The sequence below is a fragment of the Aquarana catesbeiana genome, linkage group LG04 (genome assembly GCF_042186555.1).
Source record: "Aquarana catesbeiana isolate 2022-GZ linkage group LG04, ASM4218655v1, whole genome shotgun sequence".
Lineage (NCBI taxonomy): Eukaryota > Metazoa > Chordata > Amphibia > Anura > Ranidae > Aquarana > Aquarana catesbeiana.
The window spans coordinates 596,926,271-596,939,787 of record NC_133327.1 but is presented as its reverse complement, the minus strand read 5'-3'; the positions used below and the strand labels follow the sequence as shown (position 1 = coordinate 596,939,787).

Genomic DNA, 13,517 nt, shown 5'->3' with positions numbered 1-13,517 from the left:
AATACACAGGAGAAAATGCATATTGACAAGGGGAGTTTAGAGGTGGGCGGGGAGTCTACTGACATCACGACTCCATCCACCGAGCTCCAGACAACAGGCCCACCCACAGAATCTGCAGTTTTTCGGGTCTCATAACAGACAGAGAGGAGACATTTGACAGGTAAAGATACATGCAGGAGGCATGTATATCCTTATAGATAACCCCTATGGCAGTAGTTTAGGAAGGATGACATTGGGTTTACATCCACTTTAACTACTGCTGCATTGGAAGATTATAGTAGCGGGCATAGAGAGAGGGGATCAGAGGAGGGAGATTTTAACTAATGCAGGAGCCAGCAGCACAAGGCACATATCGGATGTAAGTAATGCTTTTATTGATTAAAAAAACTAGATTATTTTAGCACTCAGACTCTATCCACCTACACATCAGAGCAAAGAAACACAGGAAATGGAACACTTTCAACAAGAATTTATAATGAGCAGTTAATTTAACTTGGAATAATGTTACAATTATATGATGTGTTTATGAGATTTGTGTACACAAGGTACAACTGCTCTTTTTAAAAGAATAAAGGGAATTTTTTATGCACCCCTGATCTAACCCCCCTTCCTTCCCCCCTCATACCCATGGTTCAGTTATATAAGCATTTAGGTTTTTACAATTATGATTGTTCATGAACAGTACTGAAGGAGACCAGTTCAACCACTCAACTACAGTGCTGCCTTCAACAAGAATGCCCTTTTACCTCCTTGCATGTCTTCTCATGCTCAGTATGTGAATATACTTTTATTTCAAATTAAAGTATATTTAAAGGCTTTGTGTGACAGTCTAAACAGGTTCCAAATTCTGTTGCTATGTGATGCAAAAGCTTCATAAAGTAAAACACCGTCCTTTTCCTGGTTGAGACAAATTCTCCTCATTTGTAACATTGCTGAAAGCCAAGCCCACTGAAACATCTACTCATCTCACTTTAGGCATGAGTTATATGAGGGTGACAATTCTGTTCTGAATTCAGGAGCCACGTAGCAGTGTTGTCACTCCATCACAGTAAGCTGCATGGCGCAGATTTTTCTTGAAGGGGCAATAGGTAGTTGTTAGACTTTGGAAGGAGACCAATAGAAGACTGTAAGTGCTACACATATTTATAAATGGGTGGCCATTGTTCTACTTGAATTGCTGCCCAAAAAAACATTAGGGTTTTCTAGAATATATTAATAAGTTTCCTGTACCACACCCGAAAGCAGAATGCATTTTTGTAAAGCGATCTAAACTTATATACATAAGCAGACAGATAAACATTCCAGGTCCCACAGACCATTTATTCTGTAACTTAGCCCTAGTGAATCCCCATTTAGCTTACTTTTTCATGTCCTTTTAAATAAAAATTCCTCAAGGATCAGTCCTGGTCTCAATACCACTGGATAGCCTTGTTTCGGCAAACTGGCATAAAATAGAGATAGAATCTCTGGCAAAAGTATGACATCAGACCACTATCACTCTACAAGTGATACTAACCCTATGGGTATAGAAGAGGATTCTCAAGTAATGCTACATAAAGAAATACCCCACAACAAAAGAAAAATTTCATCCCTGGTGTGATGAATATTTCTATATGGAGTGGACTGTGTATTGAGTTAGGGTACTTTGCTTTTTAGTGGTTTGGAGTTTAAACACTATCTCCCATGAATACTGGCAGATTCAGGAATGAGTCACCATTCTAGACTCTAGCAGTCCATACTGGCAGTGAGCAACATCTGGTCTTAAGAACCGACCCGCAGTCTAATGAAAACAGCAGCATCACATGGCACATCACAGTACGGATTCCTTTGATTCTGGCACAGCCATGCTCATGGATTTTGAGGTTTGTTCTCTGGGCATTACAAGAGGAGAGGTTTCTTCTTCTGACTTGCAGTTTGGCACAGCCTCAACATAAACATCATTCAGCTCCTGTTGATTTTTTGCTACTTCCTTCTGGTTGAGATGATGAAGAATTCCTGCCCCAAGAGCATCTCCTTCAACATTTACTACTGTAGTTGTCCGGTCTCTGTTAACAATAACATAAAGAATGTATCAGTAATGTTGGAAACACCTAAGTAATTACTTTAATGGAATCCATAGTCTTTTTAAATTTAGGGGAAAAATTATATATATTGCACAGATAACTTAAAAAGTAAAAAAAAAAAAGAGAACTGAAGTTTGACTTTTTTTGTTGTTGTTTACATACTGTTTGTAATTATACATATATATGGGCATAGCTATATGAACACATTACATATGCACATTGTGCTACCTGACTGGTCATGCAATGCACAGATAAGCCATACTGTTTCTGTCTCTCAGTGCAAAGCCATAAGTCTGCTTTTAAATAATAAATTGTGACTCCCGTGCTACCACTCTGGGGCAGGTACTGAAGCTGCTCTAGGACCCCTACCACTCTTACAGCTATTAGAAATCAGCACTTTAAATCTGCTGTGTATGTAAAGCAGGTACAATTTAAAGTATAATTCCACTTTGGATAAGTGTTCAGTAAAAATTATTTATTTGTGTTCCTTTTCTTCTTTGCTGATAATTCCCTATTGGTCTCCTTCTACGCACTATTCATTTTAATTTTGATATCTAGCTTTGGATGGTAAAGAAAGCATGACAAGCTTCTAGGAGCAGTTTTACTTTCTACATCTGTAAAGGATTTGGGGTTGATTTACTAAAGGCAAAGAGGCTGATAGCATTGCTAAGGAATTTTCACTTTGAAAGGTAATCTCCCTTTGCTTAGTGAATGAGTTGGAGCTCTGCTTATTTCCATAATCCAATAATATATATATTTTTTTTAACTGGTGTGTGATTGGGTATCCTTTGCAAAGTGAATTTTCACCACATTCACTAAGCCAAGAGAAAATTCCCTTGCAAAGTGAACAACCTATTAGCCTTTAGTAAATCAATCCCTTTGTGTCTATGCTTTTCCTCTTCCCTACTGCACTTCTCTGTCACTGAGAGGTACACACATGACATCTGTTGAAACAGTATATTGTGGCTGAATTCCACCTCTGACTGGGCTATTTAGCACTATCCTATGAAAGTGATATCTTGATTTTTTATGTCAAAAACTTATGGAGAATTTTTTACTTTATTGGATATTCTACAATCAAAAATCTACAAATCCACTGACTACTATGAACTAAAGAAAATAATTTGAAAACATTAAAAACTTTGCTCTGATATTACACTACTTATTTTATTGTACAAAACAAATAATTTATAACTGTTTGCCATTCATTTTGGCTATTGTTGACCACAATGAAACCACTTTCAGTACATATTTGTATTATAGCATTTATCAGTATTAGTTGCTCAAGTTCTATATTAGTGGTTCCACATCTGTTATGTATAGTGCCCTGAAAAAGTATTCATACCCCTTGAAATTTTCCACATTTTGTCATGTTACAACCAAAAACGTAAACGTTTGGATTTTATGTGATAGAACAACACAAAGTGGCACATACAGTTGTGCTCATTGAAGGCATATTTAGCTTAACTACATCCATTTTAGAACAATCCGTTTCCATTTTGTGTTTTATCCTGTACTCTATTTTACAAACAGCTGTGTGCATGTATTGTTCATTGTTCTTGTTATATTTTCTCTAGTTTTGTATCTCATATGATACTTCCAATTTCTCGTAAAGCACGTGATTTCCCAGAAATGACGTTGTATGACTTTTGGTTTTGTCATAAAATGTCTTTGTATTTAATTGGATAATATGTATGATGTTCAGGGGGCTGTACTTTCTCACAATACCCCCTTTATATTCACAGAGCTATAATAAAGATTTAGATTTTGCTCGGGGAGACTTTGTCATTGTTTTTTTTATCATTGTCTCAATGGGCTAATCTCCATGCCCCTCCATGTTAAGGGATGGTGTTATCTTGCATCCTTGGTACCTTTCATGGGAGTGGTAGGGGATGATAAAAGGGGACATCCCCTAGAGGCCAGTATACACCCCAGATACACCCTCAAACACTGCAACAAAACGAAATTGTTCTATAAACAAGATATGACCTGGGCATGGTTTCCTTTTTGGACAGGATGGGGTATAGAAATGATGAAAAGGTTGAACAATTATTCAAGTATATTGGATGAGATAATGGAGAGGAATTCAGATGACATTGCTATGTTAAACATAGAAACTAGAGCGATTAGAAAACAGCTAGAACTACATGAGTTGGCTATAGAAAGCATGAGTGCAGCTCTCACAGGTTTATGTGAAATGACTGAGGACTACGAATGCTGTACTTGGATCTCTAACACAAGTGCCAAGGTGCCTGACTACTATGATATTAATATCGAAAAGAAGTAGGCCAGCTCCAGCAGGAAGCTAGGGACATTGATAAAACATGGAGCCCATTCGACAATGCTGGATTTGGGCTTGGAGGTGTATTTTCATGGTTAAAGACATTGTCCTTGTCATTACTATGATATTTATACTTGCTCTGATTCTTTACCTCTGTTTAAAGTGTTGTACCTGCACAAGTGCACGCATTCAATCTCCTGATAAGGTTCTATCCTACATAACAAGAATCATCAGGCAATCTATGCCACAATCCCCAAAAAATACTAGAACACTGGATAAAATGTAGAGATCATCTTATATGATCTAAGAGGGGATTGAAGGCATATTTAGCTTAACTACATTCATTTTAGAATAATCCGTTTCCATTTTGTGTTTTATCTTGTACTCTATTTTACAAACAGCTGTGTGCATGTATTGTTCATTGTTTTTGTTATCTTTTCTCTAGTTTCGTTTCTCATATGATACTTCCAATTTCTCGTAAAGCACGTGATTTCCCAGAAATTACATTGTATGAGTTTCGGATTTGTCACAAATTGTCTTTGTATTTGATTGGATAATATGTATGACGTTCAGGGGGCTGTACATTCTCACAATATCCCCTTTATATTCACAAGGACAGAATAAAGATTTAGATTTAGCTCGGAGAGACTTTGTCATTGTTTTTTTATCATTGTCTCAATGGGCTAATCTCACAGGCCTGTGGGGGTTGTAAGGTACACCTTATGCAGAGGTATCGAGGGTCTAAAAATACCCCTAGACAATCTACATTCCTAACAGTTGGGGGCTCGTTCGCGATCGATCATAATAAGTCTGGTGAGTTAGATTTATATCTATTTTTCTCTTGCCGTGATTTTCATTTAGAGATTGATTCCTTTAAAGGGACCTGTAATTAATTTTTAGACCTTGATAAGTTTAACTGCTCTGAGAAGCAGTAATAAGGTTGTTCTGAGTTAACAGCGACATAAGCCCTGGGAGGGCTTCAAAGACTGTTCTGTGTAACAGCAGCAACTGTTTTTGGTAAACAGTGTGATAAACTCCGGGAGAGTTTTAAGGGCTCTGTGAAGTCCGTAGATTCTGAGAAATATATGATTTATACAGTACTGTAATTATAAAAAGTCTGATAAGGTGTGCCGGACAAAACCCGATCTCTTTGCTTATCTTCCCTATAGCATAGAAGTTAAGATAATTTGTAAACTGTCTGTGTGGAATTTGTCAAGTGTCCTAAGGTAAGACAACGCCTTCCACTCCATTGTATTTTAACGGGACTTAAAAGGTGACAGACGTGTCTTGCGGTGAATTCCTGGCTCCTTTTTGTGATTGATGGAAGTCCCCCAATTGAAACGTAGAGTGATACTACAATATCCGGTAATGTATTGATGTTTAATGATTTACATATGAATGCTTTGACTCTAAAGTATAAGATATAACCTGTATCGTATTGTAGTTGGCAGGATATTCTGAGGCTAACTTTTGACCAAAACATGCTATTTGAATAATTCTTTTTGCTACTGACATCTCTTGCGTAGGGGAAGTCAGCTGCAAAATTTGGATATTTGGCTTTTTGCCAACAGGGTTCAAGTGCTAATATCTCACTGACCATAATAGATAGTGGGGAATTGTTTGCGGTTTTAGTACTACCGCAATTAAAGGCACTGTTTGAACCTGTTGGCACGCTGCCAAATTTTTTTAAATGTAAATAAAAATTGTTTGGTTATAAACATAAGAAAAGTACTAATGTTCAAAGCTTGCTTATGATCAGGGGAACCTCTAGCCTTAAGGAGTGCTTATTGGCATTTTGCGAAGAAAAAAAATAAAAGACTCAGTATCTACAAGAATCTAATTAGAATGTTTAGAAAGAAAAATAAAAATGAAAATAAATATGCATGCTGTGGAGATCCCCGGCTGGACCGAGGCCCCCTATAGCATCCTAGCCCAAACATTGTCCACAATGGGTTTAGCAGAGTCATGGGATGGTAAATTTAAGGGTTAAATCAACCTTCTTTATGCCTGTACCATGTGCCCTGCCTCCTTTCCCTTACATTCCACAACCAGATAAGGACCTCATAAGACAGGCAGCAACAAATCTTCCCTACCAGCTTGCAAACAAAAGCCAGCAGTGGAGCTACATGCAGTACAATCAGCAAGGATTTTTATAGAGGAGAGGTCACAAATGCTGAGCCTTCAATGGGAATAAATGGGGTACTGACCAAAACTTTTAAAACACCACCCCTTTCAATCACTGACCCGACTGGAACGGGATTAGTGATTCAACACTGTTTCAGAATAATACCTGGCTGTCCGGTGAATCTCTTGGGCAGAGATTTACTAGGAAAACTGGGAATTACAATGAAAGTCACAAAGCAAGGAGATTTATATGTGAAATCTGATAGGATAAACATCCTCACCCTTTTTCCATTCATCTCCTTGACAGAAGATGTGATTGAAGGAGGAATAGAAGAGGCAGTTTGGGCAGAAAATTCACTGGATGTGGGATTTATCCTTTGTACACCTTACAAAGCCACCTTAAAACCTGGGGTCCAACCTGTATATCACAGACAATACCCCATATCAAGAGAAAAGGACGATGGCTTACAGCCAATAGTCGAGGATTTCTTAAAGAAAGGAATCTTAAGGGAAATTGTCTCGCCCTACAATACTTCCATTAATCCAGTAAAGAAGGCAAATGGTGACTATAGGTTCGTACAAGACCTAAGGGCCATAAATAGCCTAGTGGTACCGATTGCCTCAATAGTGCCTGATGTGCCATCAATACTTACCGCCATACCATCCGATGCAGAGTATTCACTTACTGTGATTGATTTAAAGAATGCTTTTTTTCTCCGTCCCTGTAGACGAGGAGACATGGCCACTCTTTGCTTTTACTGTGTCGATTGACCAAAGCAGTCACCAGTTTACCTGGTGTAGAATGCCCCAGGGTTACATAGACTCACCTGTGGTCTATTCTATAGTACTCCAAGCCACCCTTGGGCCTTGGGCTGCCCCTTGTGGTTCTGTACTGTTGCAGTTTGTTGATAATCTTTTGATTTGTAGTTCTTCAGAGGAGGACTGGCGAGCTGATAGCCTATCCTTGAAATGGTTACATGTATGTGGTCACAAAGTGTCTAAGAAAAAGTTACAATGGTGTAAACAGGAGGTTGAGTACCTAGGGTTTGTGTTGTCTCCGGGAGTTAGGAAAGTCAGTCACAAAAGAGCTGCGGCTCTAGTGGGTCTGCCCTGCCCACTTACAAAGAAAGACATGCTCATCTTTCTTGGAATGATTGGTTACTGCCGCCAATGGATACCTGACTGTTCTTTCTATGACAATATATCGAGACAAGCAACCCTCTCTGAAATGTCCGGTATTGTAAAATGGTCTGATGAATTGTTAAATGCTTTTGCCATGTTGAAATGTGCAATGGTTACCAGCCCGAGCCTTGGCCTCCCTGAATTTGGCAAAATGTTTCACTTGTTTGCCAGGGAAAATTGTAGAACCATGGCGGGAGTACTAGCCTAGGAACATGGTGGGAGACTGCGCCCTGTGTTTTTTTTTTCTCAAAGGTGGTTCCAGTACAGGTGCAAGGCATACTTGAGTGTCTTAGAGCTCTAGCATCCTGTGCTATGGTGGTTTAGACGGCCACTTCTTTCACTCTGGGACATGACACCACACTTCACACTACCCACAATGTGTCAATCCTGTTGAAAAATGTACATACACAGCACATGTCTGCTCAGAGGTTGGGCGGCTATGAGGTGATTTTGCTGTCCAATCCATAATTGCACAACAAATATGCTTCTCCCACTGCAGGCCCAGAGCCAACCTTAAACGCCCTTTTAGGATTAAAAGGAGAGCAGGATGAGGTTGTGCTACAACATGACTGCACAAACCTCACATTCCCTACCACCCTCAAAGCTCAGGGATAGTAGGAATAATGAACAGAACAATAAAAGACAAGATAAGAAAGGCCACAGGAGGAACCTTTGCCAACTGGAAAAAGGTCCTCCCAGGAGTCCTGGCAGAAATAAGAATGACCCCTTCCAAAACAACAGAGTATTCACCTTTTGAAGTTTTGATGGGTAGACCTTTCCCCACCCCATGGGCCAGAGCACCTTTAATGATAGAAAAGGGATATTTAGACTTAATGCAGGAAGAATATGTAAGAAAACTGGTTGAAACATTGGATACAGTCGAAAGAAATGTTGCTTGCACTTCTCCTTTTTCTTCACAGGAAGCTACTCACCCCTTCAAGGTGGGAGACACCATGGTGGTCCAACAGCTGAACAGAAATAAGAAGCAAGAGTATCCCTTTGGACCTCCTACTATAGTGGTTGCAGTGACCAGAACAGCCATCCTAGTGGAAAACTGCCAGTCCTGGATCCATGCCAGCCGAGTGATAAAGGTTGCCCAAAGCCCCAGGAGCAGGAAGGAGACCTTGGATAAAGGAGGCCCTCGAGCAGAAGTCCAAGCAGACGAAGGAGGAGTTCCTGGGAAAGCAGGTCCGGCCAGAGAAGATGACCTCGCTTATTTCACTATAGACTTCTGGCAAGGCATTTTGCCTCCTGATCCTGATCTCTCTGATAGTGTTCCTGCCCACTTGGATTATCATTAACTGTATATACCACCCTGAAGATCTGGGTGCTATTAAAAGTATCTGTGGGAACACACACACACAAGAGAACACTACAGTGACACAAGCCAGAACAAAGAGAGAAATTGGAGATAGTTTTACTGATAAGATGCTTTTGCTAAAATTTAAGTATGCTTATGCTCAAAAATCAGGGTATGAAGAATGTTGGATATGTAGCAAATTACATCCTAGCACTGTCCGAATTCCTCTTTTGGCTGTACCTTTAAATATATCCTCCTTCCTCAACGAGACTCCTCCTGCCTTCGTAACTAAGATATCCACTCTGTACATAAACAACACTGTTACCTTTCCCATAGCAGGTAAAAGTCATTCCCCTTATTGGTGTTTTAATTTGGGGAATGAGACACAAACTAACCCCTTCACTTGCAGCAGGTCAATATTTAACATCTCCATGTGCAAATCCAGAGGTTCTGCCCCTGCCTGCTCACTGTTTCAAGTATCTGACCAAAAGCTAAACCGTACTTTGCATAACTTTTCCTCCTTCTCTGATAATGTACGTGATATATTCCACCAATTTATAATCGCAACACAGGACAAGTACACTCACGAGATTGTCGCTAAGAATCCATTTGCATTAGGACAAAGTATTTATGTATGTTGTGGGAAAGTGTGTTATCCCTGGGTGTCACTCCATGTTAAGGGATTGTGTTATCTTGCATCCTTGGTACCTGTCATGGGAGTGGTAGGGGATGATAAAGGGGGACATCCCCTAGAGGCCAGTATACACCCCAGATACCCCCTCAAACACTGCAACAAAAGGGAATTGTTCTATAAACAAGATATGGCCTGAGCATGGTTTCCTTCTTGGACAGGATGGGGTATAGACATGATGAAAAGGTTGAACAATTATTCAAGTATATTGGATGAGATAAAGGAGAGGAATTCAGATGACATTGCTTTGTTAAACATAGAAACTAGAGCAATTAGAAAACGGCTAGAACTACATGAGTTGGCTATAGAAAGCATGAGTGCAGCTCTCACAGGTTTATGTGAAATGACTGAGGACTACGAATGCTGTACTTGGATCTCTAACACAAGTTCCAAGGTGCCCGACTACGACTACTATGATATTAACACCGAAAAGAAGTAGGCCAGCTCCAGCAGGAAGCTAGGGACATTGATAAAACATGGAGCCCATTCGACAATGCTGGATTTGGGCTTGGAGATGTATTTTCATGGTTAAAAGACATTGTCCTTGTCATTACTATGATATTTATACTTGCTCTGATTCTTTACCTCTGTTTTAAGTGTTGTAACTGCATAATTGCACGCATTCAATCTACTGATGATAAGGTTCTATCCTACATGACAAGAATTGTCAGGCAATCTATGCCACAATCCCAAAGAAGTACTAGAACACTGGATATAATGTAGAGATCATCTTATATGATCTAAGAGGGGGTTGAAGGCATATTTAGCTTAACTACATCCATTTTAGAATAATCAATTTCCATTTTGTGTTTTATCCTGTACTCTATTTTACAAACAGCTGGGTGCATGTATTGTTCATTGTTTTTGTTATCTTTTCTCTAGTTTTGTTTCTCATATGATACTTCCAATTTCTCGTAAAGCACGTGATTTCCCAGAAATGACGCTGTATGAGTTTCGGTTTTGTCATAAAATGTCTTTGTATTTGATTGGATAATATGTATGATGTTCAGGGGGCTGTACTTTCTCACAATACCCCCTTTATATTCACAGAGACAGAGTAAAGATTTAGATTTTACTCGGAGAGACTTTGTTACTGTTTTTTTTAATCATTGTCTCAATGGGCTAATCTCACAGGCCTGTGGGGATTGTAAGGTACACCTTATGCAGAGGTATCGAGGGTCTAAAAATACCCCTAGACAATCTACATTCCTAACGCTCATAAGTTTACCCTGGCAGAATTTATGATTTCTTGGCCATTTTTCAGAGAATATGAATGATAACACAAAAACTTTTCTTTCACTCATGGTTAGTGTTTGGCTGAAGCCATTTATTATCAATCAACTGTGTTTACTCTTTTTAAATCATAATGACAACTGAAACTACCCAAATGACCCTGATCAAACGTTTACATACCCCAGTTCTTAATACTGTATATTGCCCCCTTTAACATCAATGGCAGCTTGAAGCCTTTTGTGGTATGGTATGGAATGGTGCCCATTCCTCTTGGCAAAAAGCCTCCAGTTCCTGTAAAGTCTTCCATGAACTGCACGTTTAAGATCTCCCCAGAGTGGCTCAATGATATTGAGGTCAGGAGACTGAGATGGCCACTCTAGAACCTTCACTTTATTCTGCTGTAGCCAATGACAGGTTTACTTGGCCTTGTGTTTTGGATCATTGTCATGTTGGAATGTCCAAGTACATCCCATGCGCAGCTTCCTGGCTGATGAATGCAAATATTCCTCCAGTATTTATTTTTTGATAACATAACATAGTTATTTTTGATAACATACTGCATTCATCTTGCCAACAATTTTGACCAAATTTCCTGTGCCTTTGTAGCTCACACATTCCCAAAATGTCAGCGATCCACCTCCGTGCCGTTCATCATAGGCCTTGTTGACTCCTCTCCAAATGTAACATTTATGGTTGTGGCCAAAAAGCGAAATTTTGGTCTCATCACTCCAAATGAATTTGTGCCAGAAGGTTTGAGGCTTGTCTCTGTGCTGTTTGGTGTATTGTAAGCGGGATACTTTGTGGCATTTGCGTAGTAATTGCTTTCTTCTGGCGACTCGACCATGCAGCCCATCTTTCTTCAAGTACCTCCTTATTGCACATCTTGAAACAGCCACACCACACCGTTTTCAGAGAGGCCTGTATTTCACTTGAAGTTATTTGTGGGTTTTTCTTTGCATCCCGAATAATTTTCCTGGAAGTTGTGGCTGCAATTTTAGTTGGTCTACCTGACCGTGGTTTGGTTTCAACAGAACCCCTAATTTTCCACTTCTTGATTAGACTTTGAACACTTCTGATTGGCATTCTCAATTCCTTGGATATCTTTTTATATCCTTTTCCTGTTTTATACAGTTCAACTACCTTTTCCTGTAGATCCTTTGACAATTATTTTGCTTTCCCCAGGACTCAGAATCCAGAAACATCAGTGCAGCACTGGATGAAAGATGCAAGGGTCTGTCAGGAGTCCAGAAACTCATTGACCTTTTATACACACACACTAATTACAAGCAAACAGACCACAGGTGAGGATGGTTACCTTTAATAGTCATTTACACCCATTTGTGTCAACTTGTGTTCATGTTATCAGGCCAAAATCACCATGCTTTGTAAAATTCTGATCAGGGTCATTTGGGTAGTTTCTATTGCCACTATGATTTAAAAAGAGTAAACACAGTTGATTGATAATAAATGGCTTCAGCCAAACATTAACCATGAGTGAAAGAAATGTTTTTGTGTTATCATTCATATTCTCTGAAAAATGGACAAGAACTCATAAATTCCGCCAGGGTATGTAAACTTATGAGCACAACTGTAATTATGAAGTGGATGAAAAATGATAAATGGTTTTCAAATTTTTTTACAAATAAATATGTGAAAAGTGTGGCGTGCATTTGTATTCAGCCCCCTTAAAACTCTGTAGAACCACCTTTCGCTACAATTACAGTTACAAGCCTTTTTGGGTATGTCTCTGCCAGCTTTGCACATCTAGAAAGTGACATTTTTGCCCATTCTTCTTTGCAAAATAGCTCAAGATTTGTCAGATTGGATGGAGAGCGTCTGTGAACAGAAATTTTTAAGTCTTGCCACAGATTTTCAATTGGATTTAGGTCTGGACTTTGACTGGGCCTTTCTAACGCATGAATATGCTTTGATCTAAACCATTCTATTGTAGCTCTGGCTGTATGTTTAGGGTCGTTGTCCTGCTGGAAGGTGAACCTCAGTCTCAAGTCTTTTGCAGACTCTAACAGGTTTTCTTCTAAGATTGCCCTGTATTTGGCTCCTTCAATGTTCGCATCAACTCTGACCAGCTTTCCTGTCCCTGCTAAAGAAAAGCATCCCCACAACATGATGCTGCCACCACCATGTTTCATGGTGGGTATGGTGTGTTCAGGGTGATGTGCAGTGTTAGTTTTCCGCCACACATAGCGTTTTGCTTTTAGACCAAAAAGTTGGCTTCTACATGGCTTCTCACAAAAAAACGCAAATGAGATTTCTTATGGCTTTCTTTCAACAATGACTTTTTTCTTGCCACTGTTCCATAAAGGCCAAATTTGTAGAGTACATAACTAATACAGTGCCTTGCAAAAGTATTCCCCCCCCCCTTGGCTTTTTACCTATTTTGTTACATTATAGCCTTTGGTTCAATGTTTTTTTAATCTGAATGATATGTGATGGATCAGAACACAATAGTCTATGTTGGTGAAGTAAAATTAGAAAAATATATACATAAAACTATTTTTCAGAAATAAAAAAACTGATAATTGGCATGTGCGTATGTATCCACCCTCTTTGTTATGAAGCCCATAAAAAGCTCTGGTGCAACCAATTACCTTCAGAAGTCACATAATTAGTAAAATGATGTCC

The 13,517-nt window shown here is 39.3% G+C and overlaps 1 protein-coding gene across 1 annotated transcript in view; it reads right to left on the bottom strand.

The window, feature by feature from the left end:
* Positions 1-454: 454 nt before the first annotated feature.
* SLC1A4 (solute carrier family 1 member 4) overlaps positions 455-13,517 on the bottom strand; it is an 84,214-nt gene continuing 71,151 nt past the window's right edge. The window contains exon 8 of the mRNA XM_073628205.1: positions 455-2,045. Coding sequence (XP_073484306.1) covers positions 1,811-2,045 — 235 coding nt within the window. The 3' untranslated portion in view covers positions 455-1,810. The remainder of the gene's footprint in view (positions 2,046-13,517) is intronic.